The sequence below is a fragment of the Manacus candei genome, unplaced genomic scaffold (genome assembly GCF_025592945.1).
Source record: "Manacus candei isolate 608988 ecotype Guabito, Panama unplaced genomic scaffold, ASM2559294v1 h1tg000246l, whole genome shotgun sequence".
Classification (NCBI taxonomy): Eukaryota; Metazoa; Chordata; class Aves; order Passeriformes; family Pipridae; genus Manacus; species Manacus candei.
This window is the reverse complement of record NW_026138294.1, coordinates 18,184-43,433: the sequence shown is the minus strand read 5'-3', so window position 1 is coordinate 43,433 and position 25,250 is coordinate 18,184. Positions and strand designations below refer to the sequence as shown.

At 65.2% G+C, this 25,250-nt stretch overlaps 1 protein-coding gene and 1 long non-coding RNA gene across 3 annotated transcripts in view; both read right to left on the bottom strand.

Moving 5' to 3' along the window:
- Positions 1–357: 357 nt before the first annotated feature.
- The window catches only part of LOC127464624 (proline-rich protein 12-like), a gene marked incomplete at its 3' end in the record, with an annotated part of 36,632 nt that continues 11,739 nt past the window's right edge, over positions 358–25,250 (bottom strand). The window contains 14 exon segments of the mRNA XM_051775039.1: positions 358–489; positions 2,340–2,369; positions 2,371–2,457; positions 6,590–6,907; positions 6,944–7,014; positions 9,660–10,334; positions 14,445–14,518; positions 15,101–15,153; positions 16,883–17,189; positions 17,191–18,158; positions 18,204–18,771; positions 18,773–20,004; positions 20,006–20,541; positions 22,974–23,135. Coding sequence (XP_051630999.1) covers positions 358–489; positions 2,340–2,369; positions 2,371–2,457; positions 6,590–6,907; positions 6,944–7,014; positions 9,660–10,334; positions 14,445–14,518; positions 15,101–15,153; positions 16,883–17,189; positions 17,191–18,158; positions 18,204–18,771; positions 18,773–20,004; positions 20,006–20,541; positions 22,974–23,135 — 5,213 coding nt within the window.
- LOC127464623 (uncharacterized) lies at positions 12,531–13,890 on the bottom strand. 2 transcript variants are annotated; one of them, XR_007901486.1, is made up of 4 exons: positions 13,851–13,890; positions 13,513–13,595; positions 13,212–13,305; positions 12,531–12,714 (listed from the first exon to the last, which is right to left on the bottom strand). It is a non-coding gene; the product is annotated as an uncharacterized LOC127464623 (long non-coding RNA). The 2 variants fall into 2 exon arrangements; XR_007901487.1 differs by lacking the exons at positions 13,513–13,595; positions 13,851–13,890 and adding an exon at positions 13,596–13,624.

The window sequence follows — 25,250 nt, the reverse complement described above, 5'->3', positions numbered from 1 at the left end:
CCCAGGGTGTGTCCCCAATGCCCCCAGGGTGTCCCCTAATGCCCCCCAGGTGTGCCCAGGTGTGCCCAGGTGTGTCCCCAATGCCCCCAGGTGTGCCCAGGTGTGCCCCCAATGCCCCCCAGGTGTGTCCCCAATGCCCCCAGGTGTGCCCAGGTGTGTCCAGGTGTGCCCCCAATGCCCCAGGTGTGTCCCCAATGCCCCCAGGTGTGTCCCCAATGCCCCCAGGTGTGCCCAGGTGTGCCCAGGTGTGTCCCCAATGCCCCCAGGTGTGCCCAGGTGTGTCCCCAATGCCCCCAGGTGTGCCCAGGTGTGTCCCCCAATGCCCCCAGGTGCCCCCAGGTGCCCCAGGTGCCTCACCTGAGCGCCAGGGGCCCGGTGCCAGGGTTTCCTGGAGCAGACCCTCACGTAATCCTTCTTGTTGACGTTCTCCAGGAACTTCACGTAGAGCCGCTGGTACCCTGTGCTTGGCGTCCCAAAATAGCCCAGGTACTGCGGGGGGGGGGGAAAGGGGGGTCAGGGGGGACCCCAAAACCTCCACACCCCAAAAACCACCCCCAGGTATCCCAAAAATCACCCACAAAACTGCCCCAGGTAACACACAGGTACCACCCAGGTAACCCCCAGGTACCTGTGCTTGGCGTCCCCAAAATAGCCCAGGTACTGCAGGGGGGGTAAAAGGGGGGTCAGGGGGGACCCCAAAACCCCCCATGCCCCAAAAACACCACCTGGGACCCCAAAAAACCATCTCAGGGACCCCAAAATCACCTCTGGGACCCCCAAAATTGCCTCAGAGACCCCAAAATCACCCCCAAAAACCATCTCAGGGACCCCAAAATCGCCTCTGGGACCCCAAAATCACCCCCAAAAAACCATCTCAGGGACCCCAAAATCATCTCAGGGACCCCAAAATCACCTCAGGGACCCCAAAATCACCCCCAAAAACCATCTCAGGGACCCCAAATCGCCTCTGGGACCCCAAAATCACCCCCTGGGACCCCCAAAAACCATCTCAGGGACCCCAAAATCACCTCAGGGACCCCAAAATCACCTCAAGGACCCCAAAATCCCCCCCAAAAAACCATCTCAGGGACCCCAAAATCACCTCAAGGACCCCAAAATGACCCCCAAAATCATCTCAGGGACCCCAAAATTCACCTCGGGGACCCCAAAATCACCTCAAGGACCCCAAAATCACCTCAGGGACCCCAAAATTCACCTCAGGGACCCCAAAATCACCTCAAGGGACCCCAAAACCACCCCCAGCCCCCCCCCAGTCCCCTGTTCTGGAGGAGCATTCAGTGTTTTGGGGGGAGATTTGTGATTTTGGGGGGGTCTCAGGTTTTGGGGGGGCTCCTGACAGCTCTGGGAGGGTCCCCCCCAAATTTGGGGGCCCCCCAAAATTTGGGGGGATGTCTCAGGTTTTTGGGGCATTTCCAGCGGGGATTTCGGGTTTTTTTTGGGGGGGTGCCCTGGGGTTTTTGGGGGTGCCCCCGGATTTTGGGGGGGGTCCCGTGTTTTGGGGGGGTCTCTAACAGGTCAGGGGGGACCCCCAGGTTCATGGGGGGCGTCCTTTGGGGTTTTGGAAACCCCAAAATTTGGGGGGATGTCTCAGGTTTTTGGGGCATTTCCAGCGGGGATTTCAGGTTTCCGGGGAGGGTGCCCAGGGTTTTTTGGGGGTGCCCCGGGTTTTGGGGGGGGTCTCGGTTTTGGGGGGGTCTCTAAGCGCTGAAGGGGGGTCTCCCCAGATTTGGGAGGGTTTCCCCTGGTGTGGGGACCCCAAAATTTGGGGGGATGTCTCAGGTTTTTGGTGGATTTCCAGCGGGGATTTCAGGGTTTTCGGAGGGGGTGCCCCGGGGTTTTGGGGGTGCCCCAGATTTTGGGGGGGTCCCGGGTTTTGGGGGGCCTCCAGCAGGTCGGGGGGGACCCCCAGGTTCATGGGGGGGTCCTCTGGGTTTGGGGGACCCCAAAATTTGGGGGGATGTCTCAGGTTTTTGGGGCATTTCCAGCACGGATTTCGGGTTTTTTTGGGGAGGGTGCCCCGGGGGTTTTTGGGGGTGCCCCGGATTTTGGGGGGGGGTCCCGTGTTTTGGGGGGGTCTCTAAACAGGTCAGGGGGACTCCAGGTTTGTGGGGGTGGTCCTCCGGGTTTGGGGGACCCCAAAATTTGGGGGGATGTCTCAGGTTTTTTGGTGGATTTCCAGCGGGGATTTCAGGTTTCCGGGGGGGGGTACCCCGGGGTTTTTGGGGGTGCCCCGGATTTTGGGGGGGGTCCCGTGTTTTGGGGGGGGTCTCTGAGGGCTCCGGGGGGGTCCCCCCCGTGCCCGGGGGGTGCCCACTCACGTTGCTGGTGGCGCAGAACTGGCGCTGCCCTGTCCTTGATCTCGGGGGTGAATTTCTGCAGCAGCGCCTTCTGCACCCGCCAGATCGGGGGGGGCTCCCGGCCCGTCTGCAGAGCCAGCTGGGGGCAAAACGGGGGGTCAGCACCCCCAAAACACACGCCCAGACCCCCCCGGATCCATCCTGAACCCCCCAAACCCAAAAGGAAGCCCCCCAGACCCAAAAGGAACCCTCCAGACCCAAAGGGAATCCCCCAAAGCCCCCCCAGCCTGGGGGGGTTCCCGGTCCGTCTGCAGCCCCAGTTGGGGGGTAAAACGGGGGTCAGCACCCCCAAAATACACCCCCAGACCCCCCCGGATCCATCCTGAACCCCAGACCCAAAGGGAACCCCCCACACTCAAAGGGAACCCCCCCAAACCCAAAGGGAATCCCCCAAACCCCCCAGCCCGGGGGGGGCTCCCGGCCCGTCTGCAGAGCCAGCTGGGGGGCAAAACGGGGGGTCAGCACCCCCAAAACACACCCCCGGACCCCCCCGGATCCATCCTGAACCCCCAGACCCAAAAATAACCCCCCAAACCCAAAAGGAAGCCCCCAGACCCAAAAGGAACCCTCCAGACCCAAAGGGAATCCCACAAACACTCCCAGCCCGGGGGGGCTCCCGGCCCGTCTGCAGCCCCAGCTGGGGGCAAAAGGGGGGTCAGCACCCCCAAAATCCACCCCCAGGACCCCCCCGGATCCATCCTGAACCCCCCAGACCCCAAAGGAAGCCCCCAGACCCAAAGGGAACCCCCCAGACCCAAAAGGAAACCCCCCAGACCCAAAGGGAACCCCCCAAACCCAAAGGAATCCCACAAACCCCCCAGCCTGGGGGAGCTCCCAGAGCCAGCTGGGGGGCACAGGGGGGGCACAGGGGGGGTCAGCACCCCCAAAATCCAGCCCCAAACCCCCCCAGATCCATCCTGAACCCCCCAGACCCCAAAGGAATCCCCCAGACCCAAAGGGAACCCCCCAAAACCCAAAGGAACCCCCCCAGACCCAAAGAGAACCTCCCAATCCCCCCCAGCCTGGGGGGGCTCCCAGTGCCAGCTGGGGGCAAAACGGGGGGTCAGCACCCCCAAAATCCACCCCCAGACCCCCCCGGATCCATCCTGAACCCCCAGACCCAAAATAACCCCCCAAACCCAAAAGGAAGCCCCCAGACTCAAAGGGAACCCCCCCAGACCCAAAGGGAATCCCCCAAACCCCCCAGCCCGGGGGGGGCTCCCGGCCCGTCTGCAGAGCCAGCTGGGGGGCAAAACGGGGGGTCAGCACCCCCAAAACACACCCCCGGACCCCCCCCGGATCCATCCTGAACCCCCCAGACCCCAAAGGAAGCCCCCAGACCCCAAAGGAACCCCCAGACCCAAAGGGAACCCCCCAGACCCAAAGGGAACCCCCCAAACCCCCCAGCCCGGGGGGGCTCCCGGCCCCGTCTGCAGCGCCAGCTGGGGGGTAAAGGGGGGGTCAGCACCCCCCAAAATACACCCCCCAGACCCCCCCGGATCCATCCTGAACCCCCCAGACCCCAAAGGAAGCCCCCAGACCCAAAGGGAACCCCCCAGACCCAAAGAGAACCTCCCGAACCCCCCCAGGCCCGGGGGGCTCCCGGCCCATCTGCAGAGCCAGCTGGGGGCAAAACGGGGGGTCAGCACCCCCAAAACACACCCCCAGAGCCCCCCGGATCCATCCTGAACCCCCCAGACCCAAAAGGAAGCCCCCCAAACCCAAAGGAAGCCCCAGACCCAAAAGGAAGCCCCCAGACCCAAAAGGAACCCCCCAAACCCAAAGGGAACCCCCCAAACCCCCCAGCCTGGGGGGCTCCCAGCGCCAGCTGGGGGCAAAAGGGGGGGTCAGCACCCCCAAAACACACCCCCAGACCCCCCCCCGGGATCCATCCTGAACCCCTAGACCCCAAAGGAAGCCCCCAGACCCAAAAGGAACCCCCCAGACCCAAAGGGAATCCCCCAAAGCCCCCCCCCAGCCCGGGGGGGGCTCCCGGCCCGTCTGCAGCGCCAGCTGGGGGCAAAACGGGGGGTCAGCACCCCCAAAACACACCCCCAGACCCCCCCCGGATCCATCCTGAACCCCCCAGACCCCAAAGGAAGCCCCCAGACCCAAAAGGAACCCCCCACACTCAAAGGGAACCCCCCCAAACCCAAAGGGAATCCCCCAAACCCCCCAGCCCGGGGGGTTCCCGGCCCGTCTGCAGCCCCAGCTGGGGGCAAAAGGGGGGTCAGCACCCCCAAAACCCACCCCCGGACCCCCCCGGATCCATCCTGAACCCCCAGACCCCAAAGAATCCCCCAGACCCAAAAGGAACCCCCCAAACCCCCCAGCTCGGGGGGGGCTCCCACAAAATGCTCTCTGGTCCCTCTCCCAGTGCTCCAGTGCCATGTCCTGACTCCCAGTGCCCCCCCAGTGCCCTGCCCCAGTGCCCCGTACCCACCTTGAGGGCGGGGATATCCTCCCCCCCCTGACCACGAACTCGTCCCTCTCCCTCAAGATGCCTCCAGTCCCTCCCAGTCCCTCCCAGTGCCCCCCAGTGCCATTTCCTGACTCCCAGTCCCTCCCAGTCCCTCCCAGTGCCCACCAGTGCCATGTCCTGACTCCCAGTCCCTCCCAGTGCCCCCCAGCCCCCCCCAGTTGCCCAGACCCACCTTGAGGGCGGGGATATCCTCCACCCTGACCACGAACTCGTCCCTCTCCCTGAAGATGCCTCCAGTGCCCCCCAGTCCCTCCCAGTGCCCCCCAGTCCCCCCCAGTGCCCCCCAGCCCCCCCCAGTGCCCCCCAGTCCCCCCCAGTGCCCCGTACCCACCTTGAGGGCGGGGATATCCTCCACCCTGACCACGAACTCGTCCCTCTCCCTGAAGATGCTTCCAGTGCCCCCCAGTCCCTCCCAGTGCCATGTGTTGACTCCCAGTGCCCCCCAGTGCCCCCCCAGTCCCCCCCCAGTCCCTCCCAGTGCCCCCCAGTGCCCCGTACCCACCTTGAGGGCGGGGATATCCTCCCCCCTGACCACGAACTCGTCCCTCTCCCTGAAGATGCCTCCAGTCCCTCCCAATGATTCCCAGTCCCTCCCAGTGCCATGGCCTGACTCCCAATCCCTCCCAGTGACTCCCAGTGCCCCCCAGTCCCTCCCAGTGCCCCCCAGTGCCCCCCAGCCCCCCCCAGTGCCCCGTACCCACCTTGAGGGCGGGGATATCCTCCACCCTGACCACGAACTCGTCCCTCTCCCTCAAGATGCCTCCAGTCCCTCCCAGTCCCTCCCAATGACCCCAATGATTCCCAGTCCCTCCCAGTCCCCCCCAGTCCCCCCCCAGTGCCCCCCAGTGCCCCGTACCCACCTTGAGGGCGGGGATATCCTCCACCCTGACCACGAATTCGTCCCTCTCCCTGAAGATGCCTCCAGTCCCTCCCAGTCCCTCCCAGTGCCATTTCCTGACTCCCAGTTCCCCCCAGTGCCCCCCAGTCCCTCCCAGCCCCCCCCCAGTGCCCCGTACCCACCTTGAGGGCGGGGATATCCTCCACCCTGACCACGAACTCGTCCCTCTCCCTGAAGATGCCTCCAGTCCCTCCCAATGATTCCCAGTCCCTCCCAGTGCCATGGCCTGACTCCCAATCCCTCCCAGTGACTCCCAGTCCCCCCCAGTCCCTCCCAGTGCCCCCCAGTGCCCCCCCAGTGCCCCCCAGTTGCCCGTACCCACCTTGAGGGCGGGGATATCCTCCCCCCTGACCACGAACTCGTCCCTCTCCCTGAAGATGCCTCCAGTCCCTCCCAGTCCCCCCCAGTGACTCCCAGTCCCCCCCCAGTCCCTCCCAGTGCCCCCCAGTTCCCCCCAGTGACCCCCAGTCCCCCCCAGTGCCCCCCCAGTGCCCCGTACCCACCTTGAGGGCGGGGATATCCTCCACCCTGACCACGAACTCGTCCCTCTCCCTGAAGATGCCTCCAGTCCCTCCCAATGATTCCCAGTCCCTCCCAGTGCCATGGCCTGACTCCCAATCCCTCCCAGTGCCCCCCAGTCCCCCCAGTCCCTCCCAGTGCCCCCCAGTGCCCCCCAGCCCCCCCCCAGTGCCCCGTACCCACCTTGAGGGCGGGGATATCCTCCACCCTGACCACGAACTCGTCCCTCTCCCTCAAGATGCCTCCAGTCCCTCCCAATGACCCCCAATGATTCCCAGTCCCTCCCAGTGCCTCCCAGTGCCCCGTACCCACCTTGAGGGCGGGGATATCCTCCACCCTGACCACGAACTCGTCCCTCTCCCTGAAGATGCCCTCCCCTCCGCTCTCGGCCTCCTCCTCGCTGGTGTCCCCACAAACCGCCGCCGTCTCCTGTTTCTGGGCCAGGTGCAGGGCCCGCGCGTCCGGGGGGGGCTCCTCCCCCTCGGGGGACCGGGGGGGGGGCGCGGGGGGCGGGGGGGGGCGCGGGGGAGCCCCCCTTGGCTCCTCCTCCTCCTCCTCCTCCTCCCCCCGCGGGAGGGGGGGGGGTGACGGGCGGGCCCTGGGGGGGGGGCTCGGGCTGCTGGGGGGGCTCCGGGGGGGAGGGGGGGTGGTGGTGGTGGGGGGGGGGGGTGTGGGGGGGGGCTCGTCTTCCTCCTCCTCCTCCTCCTCCTCCTCCTCCTCCTCCGGTGGGGGGGCGTCTGTGGGGGGGGGAAAAGGGGACACGGAGGTCGGGGGGGGGGGCACGGAAAGGCCCTGCAGGTCCTGGAAGGTCCCTGTGACCCCCAGAAGGTCCTGGAAGGTCCCTGAGACCCCCAGGAGGTCCTGGAGAGTCCCTGTGAGTCCTGGGAGGTCCTGGAAGGTCCCGGAGACCCCCAGAAGGTCCTGGAAGCTCCCTGGGACCCCCAGAAGGTCCTGGAAGATCCCTGTGACCCCCCGAAGCTCCCTGTGACCTCCAGAAGGTCCTGGAAGATCCCTGTGACCCCCAGGAGCTCCCTGTGACCTCCAGAAGGTCCTGGAAGATCCCTGTGACCCCCAGGAGCTCCCTGTGACCTCCAGAAGGTCCCTGTGACCCCCAGGAGCTCCCTGTGACCTCCAGAAGGTCACGGAAGGTCCCTGTGACCCCCAGAAGGTCCCTGTGACCCCCAGAAGTTCCTGGAAGCTCCCTGTGACGCCCAGAAGGTCCCTATGGGTCCTGGAAGGTCCCTGTGACCTCCAGAAGGTCCTGGAAGGTCCCTCTGACTCCCAGAAGCTCCCTGTGACCTCCAGAAGGTCCCTATGGTTCCAGAAGCTCCCTGTGACCCCCAGGAGGTCCCGGAAGGTCCCTGTGACTTCCAGAAGATCCTGGAAGGTCCCTGTGATCTCCAGAAGACTCCAGAAGCTCCCTGTGATCCCCAGAAGGTCCTGAAAGCTCCCTGTGACCCCCAGGAGTTCCTGGAAGGTCCCTATGACTCCCAGAAGCTCCCTGTGACCCCCAGGAGCTCCCTGTGACCTCCAGAAGGTCCTGGAAGGTCCCTATGACTCCCAGAAGCTCTTTATGGTTCCAAAAGCTCCCTGTGACCCCCAGAAGGTCCCTATGATCCCAGGAGGTCCCTGTGACCCCCAGAAGGTCCTGGAAGGTCCCTATGACTCCCAGAAGCTCCCTGTGACCTCCAGAAGGTCCCTATGGGTCCTGGAAGCTCCCTGTGACCCCCAGGAGCGCCCTGTGACCCCCAGAAGGTCCCTGTGACCTCCAGAAGGTCACGGAAGGTCCCTATGACTCCCAGAAGCTCCCTGTGACCTCCAGAAGACTCCAGAAGCTCCCTGTGACCCCCAGAAGCTCCCTGTGACCCCCAGGAGGTCCTGGAAGGTCCCTATGACTCCTAGAAGCTCTCTATGGTTCCAGAAGCTCCCTGTGACCTTCACGAGCTCCGTGTGACCCCAGAAGGTCCTGGAAGGTCCCTATGGTTCCAGAAGCTCCCTGTGACCTCCAGAAAGTCCCTATGGGTCCCAAAAGCTCCCTGTGACCCCCAGGAGGTCCTGGAAGGTCCCTATGATCCCAGGAGGTCCCTGTGACCCCCAGGAGGTCCTGGAAGATCCCTATGACTCCTAGAAGCTCTCTATGGTTCCAGAAGCTCCCTGTGACCCTCAGGAGGTCCTGGAAGGTCCCTATGACTCCCAGAAGCTCCCTGTGACCCCCACAAGCTCTTTATGGTTCCAAAAGCTCCCTGTGACCCCCAGGAGGTCCTGGAAGGTCCCTATGATCCCAGGAGGTCCCTGTGACCCCCAGGAGGTCCTGGAAGGTCCCTATGACTCCTAGAAGCTCTCTATGGTTCCAAAAGCTCCCTGTGACCCCCAGGAGGTCCCTGTGACCCCCAGAAGCTCCCTGTGACTTCCAGAAGGTCCCTATGGGTCCTGGAAGCTCCCTGTGACCCCCAGAAGCTCTTTATGGTTCCAGAAGCTCCCTGTGACCCCCAGGAGGTCCCTGTGACCCCCAGGTGGTCCCTGTGACCCCCAGAAGGTCTTGGAAGGTCCCTATGACTCCCAGAAGCTCTTTATGGTTCCAGAAGTTCCCTGTGGCCCCCAGAAGGTCCTGGAAGGTCCCTGTGACCCCCAGAAGGTCCCTGTGACCCCCACAAGCTCTCTATGGTTCCAGAAGCTCCCTGTGACCCCCAGGAGGTCCTGGAAGGTCCCTATGACTCCCAGAAGCTCCCTGTGACCCCCAAAACGTCCCTGTGACCCCCAGGATGTCCCTGTGACCTCCAGAAGGTCCTGGAAGGTCCCTATGACTCCCAGAAGCTCCCTGTGACCTCCAGAAGGTCCCTATGGGTCCTGGAAGCTCCCTGTGACCCCCCGAAGCTCCCTGTGACCTCCAGAAGGTCACGGAAGGTCCCTATGACTCCCAGAAGCTCCCTGTGACCTCCAGAAGCTCCCTGTGACCCCCAGGAGGTCCTGAAAGGTCCCTGTGACCCCCAGAACCTCTCCATGGTTCCAGAAGGTCCCTGTGACTCCCAGAAGCTCCCTATGATCCCAGAAGCTCCCTGTGACCTCCAGAAGGTCCCTATGGGTCCTGGAAGCTCCCCATGACCCCCAGAAGGTCCCTGTGACCTCCAGAAGGTCACGGAAGGTCCCTATGACTCCCAGAAGCTCCCTATGATCCCAGAAGCTCCCTGTGATCCCCAGAAGGTCCTGGAAGGTCCCCGTGACCCCCAGAACCTCTCCATGGTTCCAAAAGCTCCCTGTGACCCCCAGAAGCTCCCTGTGACCCCCAGAAGCTCCCTGTGACCCCCAAGAGGTCCCGGAAGCTCCCCGTGACCCCCAGAACCTCCCCGTGACCCCCCCCTTCCCCTCCCCTCCCCTGTCTCACCGTGGGCCTCGGGGTTCTCCCTGCGCTCGGGGGGCTCGTCGAGGGCGGAGATGGCCGAGCTGATGCTCTTCTGCAGGTCCTGGTTCTTGCTGACCGAGTCCTCCTCGTCGGAGGAGAAGGACGGCAGCGTCTCCAGGTTGCGCTTGAGCTCCTCGTCCAGGCGCTTGCAGGGCGAGGGGCAGGCCATGACCAGCCCGTCCCCTTCCCCCCCCTCCAGGGCAGCCCCCAGGACGGGGGGGCCCACCTGGAAAGGGGCGGGAGGAGGAGGAGGAGGAGGAGGAGGAGGAGGAGGAGGGGGATTGGGGGGCGGGGGTTGGTGGGGGGCGGCCCGGGGGGGGTTCTGGGGGGGCTTGGAGGGGCCGGGGGGCAGCGGCTGCCGCTTGCCCGCCTTGAGGAAGTCGAGGAAGGAGGCCATGAAGCCCGACTTCATCTCCGGCTGCTTCTCCTCCGCCTCCCGCAGCTTCTGCTTCAGGAGCCGCTCCCGGCCCGGGGAGGGGGCCCCCTCGGAGACCCCCGGGAATTGGGGGGGGGGCGGAGGGGGAGGGGGGGGGAGGGGGAGGCGGTGGGGGGGGGGGCGGGGGGGGGGAGGGGCGGCGGCGCTGGCCCCCCCCCCCCGCCGCGGGGGGGAGGGGCGCAGGGAGGGGCGTCGCCCGCTTTGGAGACGGCCAGTTTGAGCTGGGGGGGGGGAAAAAGGGGGGGTCAGGGGGGGGGGGTCCCGGGGGGGGGCAGTGACCCCCAGTGACCCCCCCAGTACCACCAGTGACCCCCCCATAGCTCCCAGTACCACCTGTGACCATCCCAGTATCACCAGTGACCCCCCCCAGTACCACCAGTGACCCCCCCATAGCTCCCAGTACCACCTGTGACCCTCCCAGTATCACCAGTGACCCTCCCAGTATCACCAGTGACCCTCCCAGTATCACCAGTGACCACCCCAGTGACACCAGTGACTCCCCCCAGACACGGCCAGTTTGAGCTGGGGGGGGGAAAAGGGGGGGTCGGGGGGGGTAGTGACCCCCAGTGACCCCCCCAGTACCACCAGTGACCCCCCCATAGCTCCCAGTACCACCAGTATCACCAGTGACCCCTCAGTACCATCAGTGACCCACCCCCATAGCTCCCAGTACCACCTGTGACCCTCCCAGTATCACCAGTGACCCCCCCAGTGACCCTCCCATAAATCCCAGTACCACCTGTGACCCTCCCAGTACCACCAGTGACCCCCCAGTGACCCCCCAGTACCACCAGTGACCCCCCAGTGACTCCCCAGTGACCCCCCAGTACCACCAGTGACCCCCTCAGTGTCCCCCAGTGACCCCCCAGTACCACCTGTGACCCCCCCAGTACCACCAGTGACCCCCCCATAGCTCCCAGTACCACCAGTATCACCAGTGACCCCCCCATAGCTCCCAGTACCACCTGTGACCCTCCCAGTATCACCAGTGACCCCCCCAGTACCACCAGTGACCACCCCAGTGACACCAGTGACCCCCCAGACATGGCCAGTTTGAGCTGGGGGGGGGAAAAAGGGGGGGTTGGGGAGGGGCGGGGGGGGCAGTGACCCCCAGTGACCCCCCCATAGCTCCCAGTACCACCAGTGACCCCCAGTGACCCCCCAGTACCACCAGTGACCCCCCCACAGCTCCCAGTACCACCAGTGACCACCCCAGTGACACCAGTGGCACCCCTGGACACAGCCAGTTTGAGCTGGGGGGATCCAGTATGGACCAGTGACCCCCAGTGACCCCCCCATAGCTCCCAGTACCACCTGTGACCCCCCCAGTGACCACCAGTGACCACCAGTGATCCCCCAGTACCACCAGTGACCACCCCAGTATCACCAGTGGCCCCCCCTGGACACGGCCAGTTTGAGCTGGGGGGGTCCAGGATGGACCAGTGACCCCCCCCCCATAGCTCCCAGTACCACCAGTGATCCACCCAGTGATCCCCAGTACCACCAGTGACCCCCAGTGACCCCCCCATAGCTCCCAGTACCACCAGTGACCACCCCAGTATCACCAGTGACCTCCCCCAGTGACCCCCCCATAAATCCCAGTACCACCAGTGACCCCCCTTGGACACGACCAGTTTGATCTGGGGGGGCCCAGGATGGACCAGTGACCCCCCAGTGACCCTCAGTGACTCCCCAGTACCACCAGTGACCCCCAGTGACCCCCAGTGACCCCCCCAGTATCACCAGTGACCCCCCAGTGACCCCCCAGTACCACCAGTGACCCCCAGTGACCCCCCCAGTACCATCAGTGACCCCCCAGTGACCCTCAATGACCCCCCAGTGACCCCCCAGTGTCCCCCAGTGACCCCCCAGTGACCCCCAGTGACCCCCCAGTACCATCAGTGACCCCCCAGTGACCCCCAGTGACCCCCCAGTACCACCAGTGACCCCCCCATGGCTCCCAGTACCACCAGTGTCCCCCAGTGTCCCCCAGTGACCCCCCAGTGACCCCCCAGTACCCCCAGTGACCCCCCCAGTGTCCCCCAGGACCTCCCCTTGTCCCCAGCCCTTCCCCTGGAGGGTCTCCAGGTCACTGAAAACCCCAATTTTGGGGCATTTGGGGACCATTTGGGGGGCAACGAACCCCGGGGAGCCCCAAAACCACCTCAAACACCCCCCAAGACCCCCCAAATCCTCCCCTTGAGGGACCCAACTCACCTCCATCTCCAGTTTTGGGGCATTTGGGGACCATTTGAAGCCCCAAAACCACCTCAAACACCCCCCAAGACCCCCCAACCCCCCCAAATCCTCACCCTGAGGGACCCAACTCACCTCCATCTCCAGTTTTGGGGCATTTTGGGGACCATTTGAAGCCCCAAAACCACCCCAAGTCCCCCAAATCCTCACCTGAGGGTCTCCAAGTCACCTTTATCTCCAATTTTGGGCCATTTTGGGACCATTTGAAGCCCCCAAACCCCCCAAACCCTCACCTTGAGGGACCCAACTCACCTTTATCTCCAGTTTTGGGGCATTTGGGGACCATTTGAAGCCCCCAAACCACCCCAACCCCCCCAAATCCTCCCCTTGAGGGCCCCAAGTCACCTTTATCTCCAGTTTTGGGGCATTTGGGGACCATTTGAAGCCCCAAAACCACCTCCAAACACCCCAAGACCCCCCAAATCCTCCCCTTGAGGGACCCAACTCAACTCTAGATCCAGTTTTGGGGCATTTGGGGACCATTTGAAGCCCTCAAACCACCCCAAGTCCCCCAAATCCTCCCCTTGAGGGCCTCCAAGTCACCTTTATCTCCAGTTTTGGGCCATTTTGGGACCATTTGAAGCCCCAAAACCCCCCAAATCCTCCCCTTGAGGTACCCAAGTCACCTTTACCTCCAATTTTGAGCCATTTTGGGACCATTTGAAGCCCCCAAACACCCCAAGTCCCCCAAATCCCCACCCTGAGGGCCTCCAAGTCACCTTTACCTCCAACTTTGATCCATTTTGGGACCATTTGAGGACCATGAAACCACCAAGAAACCCCCAAACTGCCCCAAACACCCCAAGTGCCCCAAATCCTCACCCTGAGGGCCTCCAGCTCACCTTTATCTCCAACTTTAGGCCATTTGGGGACCATTTGAAGCCCCCAAACCACCCCAAACCCCCCAAATTCCCACCCTGAGGGCCTCCAAGTCACCTTTACCTCCAACTTTGAACCATTTTGGGACCATTTGAAGCCCCCAAACCACCCCAAACCCCCCAAATCCTCCCCTTGAGGGACTCAACTCACCTTTATCTCCAATTTTGGGGCATTTTGGGACCATTTGAAGCCCCAAAACCACCTCAAACACCCCCCAAGATCCCCCAAACCCCCCAAATCCTCCCCTTGAGGGCCCCAACTCACCTCCATCTCCAGTTTTGGGGCATTTTGGGACCATTTGAAGCCTCCAATTCCCCCAAATCCTCCCCTTGAGGGCCCCAACTCACCTCCATCTCCAGTTTTGGGGCATTTTGGGGCCATTTGGGGGGCAACGAACCCCGGGGAGCCCCAAAACCACCTCAAACACCCCCCAAGACCCCCCAAATCCCAAACCCTCCCCTTGAGGGACCCAACTCCCCTTTATCTCCAGTTTGGGGCCATTTTGGAACCATTTGGGGGGCAACAAACCCCGGGGAGCCCCAAAACCACCTCAAACACCCCCCAAGACCCCCCAAATCCTCCCCTTGAGGGACCCAACTCACCTTTATCTCCAGTTTTGGGGCATTTGGGGACCATTTGAAGCCCCAAAACCACCTCAAACACCCCCCAAGACCCCCCAAATCCTCCCCTTGAGGGACCCAACTCACCTCCATCTCCAGTTTTGGGGCATTTGGGGACCATTTGAAGCCCCCAAACCACCCCAACCCCCCCAAATCCTCACCTGAGGGTCTCCAAGTCACCTTTATCTCCAACTTTGAACCATTTTGGGACCATTTGAGGACCATCAAACCACCAACAACCCCCCAAACTGCCTCAAACACCCCAATTCCCCCAAATCCTCACCTGAGGGTCTCCAAGTCAACTTTATCTCCTGTTTTGGGCCATTTTGGGACCATTTGAAGCCCCCAAACCTCTCAAATCCTCACCTGAGGGTCTCCAACTCACCTTTATCTCCTGTTTTGGGGCATTTTGGGACCATCTGAAGCCCCAAAACCACCTCAAACAGCCCCCAAGACCCCCCAGCCCCCAAATTCCCACCTTGAGGGCCTCCAGCTCACCTTTATCTCCAACTTTGAACCATTTTGGGACCATTTGAAGCCCCCAAACCCCCCCCTTTACCCCCCCGTCCCCCTCACCTTGAGCGGCTTGAGCGGCTCGGCGCCGTCGGCCTCGTCCGCCGCCCTCTTGCCCCGTCCCCCAAATCCTCACCCTGAGGGCCTCCAACTCACCTTTATCTCCAACTTTGAACCATTTGGGGACCATTTGAAGTCCCCAAACCACCCCAAACCCCCCAAATTCCCACCCTGAGGGCCTCCAGCTCACCTTTACCTCCAACTTTGAACCATTTTGGGACCATTTGAAGCCCCCAAACACCCCAAGTCCCCCAAATCCTCACCTTGGGGGTCTCCAAGTCACCTTTACCTCCAACTTTGAGCCATTTTGGGATCATTTGAAGCCCTCAAACCCCCCAAATCCTCACCCTGAGGGCCTCCAACTCACCTTTATCTCCAATTTTGAGCCATTTTGGGACCATTTGAAGCCCCCAAACCTCCCAAATTCCCCCAAACTCCCACCTTCAGGGCCTCCAAGTCACCTTTATCTCCAGTTTTGGGCCATTTCGGGACCATTTGAGGACCATCAAACCACCAACAACCCCCCAAACTGCCCCAAACACCCCAATTCCCCACCAAATCCTCCCCTTGAGGGACCCAACTCACCTCTAGCTCCAGTTTTGGGGCATTTTGGGACCATTTGAAGCCCCAAAACCACCTCAAACCCCCCAAATCCTCACCTGAGGGTCTCCAAGTCACCTTTATCTCCTGTTTTGGGGCATTTTGGGACCATCTGAAGCCCCAAAACCACCTCAAACAGCCCCCAAGACCCCCCAGCCCCCAAATTCCCACCTTAAGACCCTCCAAGTCACCTTTACCTCCAACTTTGAACCATTTGGGGACCATTTGAAGCCCCCAAACCCCCCCCTTTACCCCCCAGACCCCCCCTGTCCCCCTCACCTTGAGCGGCTTGAGCGGCTCGGCGCCGTCGGCCTCGTCCGCCGCCCTCTTGCCCCGTCCCCCAAATCCTCACCTTGAGGCCCTCCAAGTCACCTTTATCTCCAACTTTGAACCATTTTGGGACCATTTGAAGCCCCCAAACCACCCCAAACCCCCCAAATTCCCACCCTGAGGGCCTCCAAGTCACCTTTACCTCCAACTTTGAACCATTTTGGGACCATTTGAAGCCCCCAAACCACCCCAAACCCCCCAAATCCCCACCTTGAGGCCCTCCCAGTCACCTTTACCTCCAACCCTGAACCATTCTGGCACCATTTGAGGTTCAGCAAACCCCAGGGAGCCCCCAAACACCCCCTTACCCACCCCCAAACAATGCAAGGCCCCCAAATCCTCACCTTGAGGGCCTCCAAGGCACCTTTATCTCCAGTTTTGGGGCATTTTGGGGCCAATTGGAAGACCAGTTGAGGAGCATCAAACCACCAACAAACCCCCAAACACCCCAAGTCCCCCAAATCCTCACCTTGAGGGCCTCCAAGCCACCTCTACCTCCAAATTTGGGGCATTTTGGGGCCATTTTGAAGACCATTTGAAGACAGGAAACCATGGGGAGCCCCCAAACACCCCTTTATCCACCTCCCAAGACCCTCCAGATCCTCACCTTGAGGGCCTCCAAGTCACATTTATCTGCAGTTTTGGGGCATTTGGGGACCATTTGAAGACATTTTGGGACTATTTGAAGCCCTCGAACCCCCCTAAAGCCCTAAATCCTTACCCTGAGGCCCTCCCAGTCACCTTTACCTCCAACCCTGAACCATTCTGTCACTGTTTGAGGCTCAGCAAACCCCGGGGAGCCCCCAAACCCCCCCCTTTACCCCCCCGTCCCCCTCACCTTGAGCGGCTTGAGCGGCTCGGCGCCGTCGGCCTCGTCCGCCGCCCTCTTGCCGTGCCCTCTGCCCCGTCCCCCAAATCCTCACCTTGAGGGCCTCCAACTCACCTTCATCTCCAACTTTGAGCCACTTTGGGACCATTTGAAGCCCCCAAACCACCCCAAACCCCCCAAATTCCCACCCTGAGGGACCCAACTCACCTTTACCTCCAACTTTGAACCATTTTGGGACCATTTGTAGCCCCCAAACCACCCCAAACCCCCCAAATTCCCACCTTGAGGCCCTCCCAGTCACCTTTATCTCCAACTTTGAGCCATTTTGGGACCATTTGAGGACCATCAAACCACCAAGAAACCCCCAAACTGCCCCAAACACCCCAAGACCCCCCCAAATCCTCTCCCTGAGGGCCTCCAAGTCACCTTTATCTCCAACTTTGAACCATTTTGGGACCATTTGAAGCCCCCAAACCACCCCAAACCCCCCAAATCTCCACCTTGAGGGCCTCCCAGTCACCTTTACCTCCAACTTTGAGCCATTTTGGGACCATTTGTAGCCCCCAAACCACCCCAAACCCCCCAAATTCCCACCTTGAGACCCTCCCAGTCACCTTTACCTCCAACCCTGAACCGTTCTGGCACCATTCAGCAAACCCCAGACCCCCCCCGTCCCCCTCACCTTGAGCGGCTTGAGCGGCTCGGCGCCGTCGGCCTCGTCCGCCGCCCTCTTGCCGCGCCCTCTGCCCCGTCCCCGCGGCCTCTTGGCGCCGTCGGTGAAGCCGGGGGGCTCCAGGGGCCGGATGCGGGGGCGGCCGCGGGGCCGGGGGGGCCCCTCTCGCTTGGGCTTGGTGGGTTTGCGGCCGCGCTTCTTGGGGCCGGCGGCGGCGCCGGCGCCGGCGGCGGCACCGGCGGGGTGCTGGTGGTGCGGGTGGTGGTGGGCGCCGGGGTGAGGGGGGCAGAAGTCGATGTCGCCCATGGGGGCGAGGGGGGGCGCGGCGGCAGCTGGAGATGAGGTCGGGCAGCAGGTCGGGCAGGCGGCGGGAGTTGAGGCGGATGTCGGCGGGCACGTCGGCCTTGTCCTCGTCGTCCTGGAACTCGTACTCCTGCGCGTACGTCTTCTTGGGCGGCGGGAAGGGCTCGCGGCGCCGCAGCAGGTGGAAGGACGACGTCTTGAGCAGCTTCTTGGGCTTGGAGGAGCAGAACAGCGGGGTGCTGAGCGGCGGCGGGGGCGGAGGCGGCGGGGGGGCTTTGGGGGGGTCCCCGGTGCTCTGGATGAGCCCCAGCGGCTCCGCGTTGACCGTGGACGGCAGCTCGTGCTTGGGGGGCTCCAGCCCCAGCGCCCCGGGCGGGGGACCCTCGCCGGGGGGCCCGTCCTGGGGGCAGAACGAGGGGTAGCTCTGCCCCATGTCGTAGGCCGGCGGCGGTTTCAGCCCCTCGGGCCGCCCCTCCAGCCCGCCCCGGTGGTGGTGGTGGTGGTGGTGGTGGTGGTGGTGATGAGGGTGGGGGCCTTCGTCGTCCTCGTCCTCGGCGGGCTTGGGGAAGTCCTCGGGGGGCGGCCCGAACATGTCCTCCATGCCCGGGAAGAAGCCGCGGTCCTCGTCCTGCAGCAGCGCGTCCGGGAAGCAGATGGAGGTGAGGGGCACGAAGCGCCCCTTGCCCCCCGCCGGGCTGCCCCCCTCCGAGAACTGGTCCTTGGCCTCGGGGGGCACGGCCGGGACCCCCCCCTCGGGGTCCAGCAGGTGCCCGGGGGGGCCCTGCACGCCCCCGCCCTGCCCCAGGTGCTGCTCCAGCCCCAGGGGGGGCTCCAGGAAGTCCTGGATCTCCTGCGGGGGGGGCAGCACCTCCATGGAGTCGGGGGGCAGCGGCGGGGGCCCGGCCTGGGGGTCCAGCCCCTGCGAGCGCACCTGGTGCAGGTGAGCCTCCAGCAGCAGCTGCGGGGAGGGGGCGGCCGGGGGGGCGGCCGGGGGGGCGGCGGGGGGCGCGGGGGGCTGCGGGGGGGGCGGCGGCGGCGGCGGCGGGGGGGGCATCCGGCGCTGCTGCTCCAGCAGGTGAACGTCCAGGGCGGGGGGCCGCGCCTTGGGCCGGGGGTGCAGCTGGCTCTGCGTGTGCGTCAGCACCGAGGGCAGCAGGGACCCCCCCAGCTCGGGCGGGGGGTCCAGCAGCAGGTTGTGGGGCTCCAGGGGGGGCCCCTCGCCCACCAGCCCCCCCCGGCCGTGCTCGGGGGTCTTGGGCAGGTAGGAGTGCGGGGGGGGCGGCGGCGGGGGCTGCCCCAGCTCCTTCCCGCCGGGCAGGTGCTGCTGCTGCTGCTGCTGCTGCTGCTGCTGCGGCTCGGGGGGCTTCTTCTGCAGCTCGTACGAGTCCAGCCCGCCCGGGGGGGGCTGGTGGCCGTAGTGCACCACCGAGGTGGCCGCCAGGCCCTCGCCCCCCCCGCCGCCGCCGCCCGCCCCCCCGGCGGAGCCCCGGAACTCCTTGCCCCGCTCGGGCTTCTTCTTCTCCTTGAGCAGCGCCAGCTCCAGCGGCGCCTCCAGGTTGGAGTTGGGGCGGATGACGCTCTGCAGCTGGTACCTCTCCTCCTTGCCCAGCGCCCCCCCCGTACCCCCCCAGCGCCTTGGCGGCCCCCCCGCGCTCCTCGCAGCCCCCCAGCCCCTCGCGGGGCGGGCTGGGCGCCTGCAGGAGGTGCTGGATGAGGAAATCCTCGTCCTCGCTGCGCTCGGCCGCCAGCAGCTGCTCGGCGTCCCCCTTCGCCCCCTTCCCGAAAGCGCCCGGCGGCGCCCCGGGCTGGGGAGGGGGCGGCGGCCGCTCCAGGCCCCCGCCCGGGGCCCCCCCGTAGGCCTGGGGGGGGCCCATGAAGGAGGGGGACAGCACCGAGCCCAGGTACTTCTGGGACTGCCCCGGGGACGCGCCGCTCTGGGGCCGCGCGGCCGGCGGCGACTGCAGCGGGCGGATGATGGGCGAGGGGCTGGAGCCCCCCAGGCCGGCGTAGGGCAGGGGGGGCCCGGGGGGCATGGCGGGCGAGTGGCCGGTGCTGTAGGTGAGCGAGGGGCTGGCGGTGGGCAGCCCCTGCGAGGGGGCCGGCGGGCCGTAGCCCCCGGCCTGGCCGCCCTCGGGCTGCACCGCGTAGGGCAGCGCCTGGAGCTGCTCGGGCGAGTAGGTGCCCCCCCCGCTGACGCAGGGCTGCAGCCCCCCCTGCGCCGCCCCCTGCCCCCCGCCCTGGTAAGCGGGGGCTTTGCCCCCCAGCTCCCCGCCCTGCCCGCCCGCGAACCCCCCCGCGGGCTGCGCCCCCCCGCCCAGGCTCGGGGGGGCCCCCGGGGGGCCGCTGTAGCCCGGGGCCCCCCCCATGGCCAGCAGGCTCTGGGGGGGCTGCCCGGGCGAGTAGGCGGGCGACTGGCTGGCGATGACGGAGCTGGGCTTGGGGGTGCCGGGGGTGTAGCCGCTCTGGCACTTGGGGGTGTTGGTGGAGCGGGGGGGCGGCTGCCGCGACGCCGAGTAGCTCTTGGACTTGCCCCCCCCCGCGCCGCCGCCGCCCCCCGGGGCCGCCGCCCCGTTGCCCCCCGCGCTGCCCCCCGAGTAGGCGGGCGACTGGATGATGGGCCGGTAGCCCGGCTCGGGCCGGGGGGCCGGCGGAGGGGGGGGCGGGGGGGGCGGCGCGGCCTTGGGGGGCTGCTGGGAGCCCTCGGAGCTGGCGGGCGACTGGTCGCCCAGGGGGCTGCAGGACAGGGGGGCGCGGTGGGGGGGCACCTGCTGGTAGGAGCCCCCGCAGCTCAGGTAGTGCTGCAGGCTGTGGGCCGGGGGGGGGGGGCGGCGCGGGGGGCAGCTGGGGCTGGGCCCCCCCGGGCCGCTGGTAGTGCTTGATGACGCTGTCCTGTCGCGATATGGCCCGGTCGCCGCCGCCCCCCCCCGCCGCGCCGCCCGCCGCCGCCGCCGCTCCCGCCCCCCCAAAAACGGGCGCGTTGTAGAGCTGGGGGGGCTGCTCGGCGGGCAGCGGGGCCGACAGCAGGTTGAACTGGGACGAACTGGGAGCCGGGCGGTACGGGGGGGTCTGGGCGGGCAGCGCCGAGCCCAGCACGGCCGAGCCCAGGCGCTCGAAGCCCAGCGAGGAGGGCACGGCGGGCTGGGCGGGCTTGATGTGCAGCAGAGGGTCGTGCGGGGACAGCAGCCCGTTGGAGCCGGGGCTGAAGGCGGCCTCGGGCAGGCTCAGCGGGGACCCCACCGGGAAGCTGCGGCCCCCGAAGGACGCCGGGTGCTGGTAAGGGCCGAGCGCCGACGACGACGGGAACGTCCCCGAGCCGGGAAGGGCCCCCGAGATGAAGAGCTCGGCCGGGGCCGGCGTGTGCATGGCTGGGGAGGGGGGACACGGGGGTCACGGGGGGATTTTGGGGGGTGGGGGACAGGGAGAGGGCTCTGGGGTGAGGGGGGACCCTCCTGGGGGGGGGTAGAGACTTCTCTGGGGTAAGTAGGAACCCCCGGGGGTAAGTGTGGACCCTCCTGGGGTGGGTACAGACTCCTCTGGGGTAAGTGGGGACCCCCTGGGGTAAGTGGGGGCCCTCCTGGGGTGGGTAAAGAGCTCTCTGAGGTAAGTAGAGACCCCCCAGGGTAAATGGGGACGCTCCTGGGGTGAGTGGGGACCCTCCTGGGGTGGGTAGAGACTTCTCTGGGGTAAGTGGGGACCCTCTGGGGTAAGTGGGGACCCTCCTGGGGTGAGTGGGGACTCTCCTGGGGTAAGTGGGGACCCTCCTGGGGTGGGTACAGACTTCTCTGAGGTAAGTAGGGACCCCCTGGGGTGGGTACAGACTCCTCTGGGGTAAGTAGAGACCCCCTGGGGTAAGTGGGGACCCTCCTGGAGTGGGTAAAGATCTCTCTGAGGTAAGTAGAGACCCTCTGGGGTAAGTGGGGACCCTCCTGGGGTGAGTGGGAACCCTCCTGGGGTGGGTAAAGATCTCTCTGAGGTAAGTAGAGACCCTCTGGGGTGAGTGGGGACCCTCCTGGGGTGGGTACAGACTTCTCTGGGGTAAGTGGGGACCCTCCTGGAGTGGGTAAAGACCTCTCTGAGGTAAGTAGGGACCCTCTGGGGTAAGTGGGGACCCTCCTGGGGTAAGTGGGGACACTCCTAGAGTGGGTACAGACTTCTCTGGGGTAAGTAGAGACCCCCTGGGGTGAGTGGGGACCCTCCTGGGGTGGGTAAAGATCTCTCTGAGGTAAGTAGAGACCCTCTGGGGTAAGGGGGGACCCTCCTGGGGTCAGTGGGGACCCTCCTGGAGTGGGTAAAGATCTCTCTGAGGTAAGTAGAGACCCCCCAGGGTAAATGGGGACCCTCCAGGGGGAAGTGGGGACCCTCCTGGGGTGGGTACAGACTTCTCTGGGGTTAGTGGGGACACCCTGGGGTAAGTGGGGACCCTCCTGGGGTGGGTAAAGATCTCTCTGAGGTAAGTAGGAACCCCCTGGGGTAAGTGGGGACCCCCTGGGGTGGGTACAGACTTCTCTGGGGTAAGTGGGGACCCTCCTGGGGCGGGTAGAGACTTCTCTGGGGTAAGTAGGGACCCCCTGCAGTAGGTAGAGACACCCCTGGGGTAGGCAGAGACTCCTCTGGGGCAAGTAGGGACCCCCTGAGGTAAGTGGGGACCCCCTTTGGGGTAAGTAGGGACCCCCCTGGGGTAAGTAGGGACCCCCCTGGGGTAGGTAGGGACACCCTGGGGTAAGTGGGGACCCCCCCCAGGGTAAGCAGAAGGTCCCTGGGGTACAGGGGGACCCCCTGTGGGTAATCGGGCACCTCCCCCCTCCCACAAGTATGGGGGCCCTGAGGTAAGTGGGGACCCCCCCCGGAGCAGAACAAACCCCCCAGTGCAGGATGAGACCCCCCCAAGGGCAGAACAAACCCCCCCAGGACAGAACAAGCCCCCCAGTGCAGGATAAGACCCAAGACCCCCCGAAGGACAGAACAAATCCCCCAGTGCAGGATGAGACCCCCCCAAGGGCAGGACAAACGCCCCAGTGCAGGATGAGACCCCCCAAGGGCAGAACAAGCCCCCCAGTGCAGGATGAGACCCCCCAAGGGCAGAACAAACCCCCCAGTGCAGGATGAGACCCCCCCAAGGGCAGAACAACCCCCAAAGGACACAACACTCAGAACCAGGACCCCCCAGTGCAGGATAAGACCCCAGACCCCCCCAAGGACAGAACAAGCCCCCCAGTGCAGTATGAGACCCCCCCAAGGGCAGAACAAGCCCCCCAAGGGCAGAACGAGCCCCCCAGTGCAGGATGAGACCCAAGACCCCCCCAAGGGCAGAACAATCCCCCCAGTGCAGGATGAGACCCCCCCAAGGGCAGAACAAGCCCCCCAAGGGCAGAACAATCCCCCCAGTGCAGGATGAGACCCCCCCCAAGGGCAGAACAAGCCCCCCAAGGGCAGAACGAGCCCCCCAGTGCAGGATAAGACCCAAGACCCCCCCAAGGGCAGAACAATCCCCCCAGTGCAGGATGAGACCCCCCAAGGGCAGAACAAACCCCCTGAAGGACACAACACTCAGAACCAAGACCCCCCAGTGCAGGATGAGACCCCCCCAAGGGCAGAACAAGCCCCCCAATGGCAGAACAATCCCCCCAGTGCAGGATGAGACCCCCCCCAAGGGCAGAACAACCCCCGAAGGACACAACACTCAGAACCAGGACCCCCCGGTGCAGGATAAGAGCCCCTCAAAACCACAAATGACCCCCCCCGGGCCCCCCCTCGGTTCCAGCCCCCCCTGGCCGGGGTAGAGCCCCCCCAGACCCACCGGTCTGCCAGGAGGGGGTGCGGAACTGGGAGAGCAGGGAGGAGGCCGAGGGGCCGGGCTGGGGCCCGCGCGACTCCAGCGCCGAGATGAGGTTCATCACCGAGGCGTCGGGGGCCGCCCCGCCCGCGTGGTGCAGCCCCGTCTCGAAGAGCCCCGACAGCCCTGCGGGCACGGGGGCACCGTGGGGACATGGGGACATCGCGGGGACATCGGGGGGGCACCGTGGGGACACCGCGGGGGCATCGGGGGGACACCGCGGGGACATGGGGACACCAAGGGGAGACCTCAGGGACACGGGGGCACCGTGGGGACACCGCGGGGGCATCGGGGGGACATCATAGGGACACCAAGGGGACATCATGGGGACACCACGGGGACATCGTGGGGACATCGCGGGGACACCAAGGGGACACCAAGGGGAGACCAAGGGGACATCGTGGGGACATCGTGGGGACACCACGGGGACACCAAGGGGACATGGGGACACCACGGGGACACCGTGGGGACACCATGGGGACATCATGGGGACATGGGGACACGAAGGGGACACGGGGACACCATGGGGACACCGTGGGGACACCATGGGGACACCAAGGGGACACGGGGAGACCAAGGGGACACCAAGGGGACACCAAGGGGGCACCGTGGGGACACCGCGGGGACATGGGGACATGGGGACACCAAGGGGAGACCTCAGGGACACCTTGGGGACACCGTGGGGACACCGCGGGGACATGGGGACACCTTGGGGACACCACAGGGACATGGGGATATCATGGGGACATGGGGACACCAAGAGGAGACCAAGGGGACACCACGGGGACACCAAGGGGACATCGGGGGGACACCACGGGGACACCACAGGGACATGGGGACACCACGGGGACACCAAGGGGACACCAAGGGGACACCAAGGGGGATACCGCGGGGACATGGGGACACCTTGGGGACATGAGGACACCACGGGGACATCGGGGGGACACCGCAGGGACATGGGGACACCAAGGGGACACCACGGGGACACCACGGGGACACCACGGGGACATGGCAGGGAGATCACGGGGACACCAAGGGGACATCATGGGGACACCACGGGGACATCGTGGGGACATGCGGACACCGCGGGGACATCGTGGGGACATCGTGGGGACACCGCGGGGACATGGGGACACCAAGGGGACACGGGGAGACCTCAGGGACACCGCGGGGGCATCGAGGGGACATCATGGGGAGACCGTGGGGACACCGCGGGGACATCGGGGGGACACCACGGGGAGACCAAGGGGACACGGGGACACCGTGGGGACACCGCGGGGACATCGTGGGGACACCAAGGGGACATCGTGGGGACACCAAGGGGACATGGGGACAGCAAGGGGACACCGCGGGGACATCGTGGGGACATCATGGGGACATCGTGGGGACATCGTGGGGACACCACGGGGACACCAAGGGGAGACCTCAGGGACACGGGGACACCGTGGGGACACCACGGGGACATCGCGGGGACATCGGGGGGACATGGGGACACCACGGGGACACCAAGGGGACATGGGGACACCAAGGGGACACGGGGAGACCAAGGGGACACCAAGGGGACACCAAGGGGGCACCGTGGGGACACCGCGGGGACACCACGGGGACATGGGGACACCTTGGGGACACCATGGCTGTGGCCCCCCAGGGACAAGGGACACCTTGGGGACACCCTGGGGACATGGGGACACCTTGGGGACACCCTGGGGACACCCTGGGGACATGGGGACACCTTGGGACACCTTGGGCACACCTTGGGAACACCCTGGGGACATAGGGACACCTTGGGGACACAGGGACACCTCAGAGACTCCTCAAGACATGGGGACATGCGGGGGGACATGGATGGAGTGCAGGGACACAGGGACACAGGGTCGGGTGACACAGGGACACGGGGTTGGGGTGACAAAGGGACGTGGGGTCAGGGTGACACGGAGACAAAGGGACACGGGGTGGGGTGACACAGGGACTGTGGGGTTGGGTGACAAAGGGACACGGGGTTGGGGTGACACGGGAACAAAGGGACACTGGGGTGGGGTGACACAGGGACTGTGGGGTAGGGGTGACGTGAGGTCAGGGTGACACAGGGACACGGTGACGTGGGGACAAAGGGCTGTGGTGAGAGTGGACCCCAAACTGGGGGGCAGGGGGTGGGTTTGGACCCCAAATTGGGGGAAATGTGAGGAGAAAATGGCGGGAAATGTGAGGGGAAAAGGGTGGGAAACGTGAGGGGAAAATGGA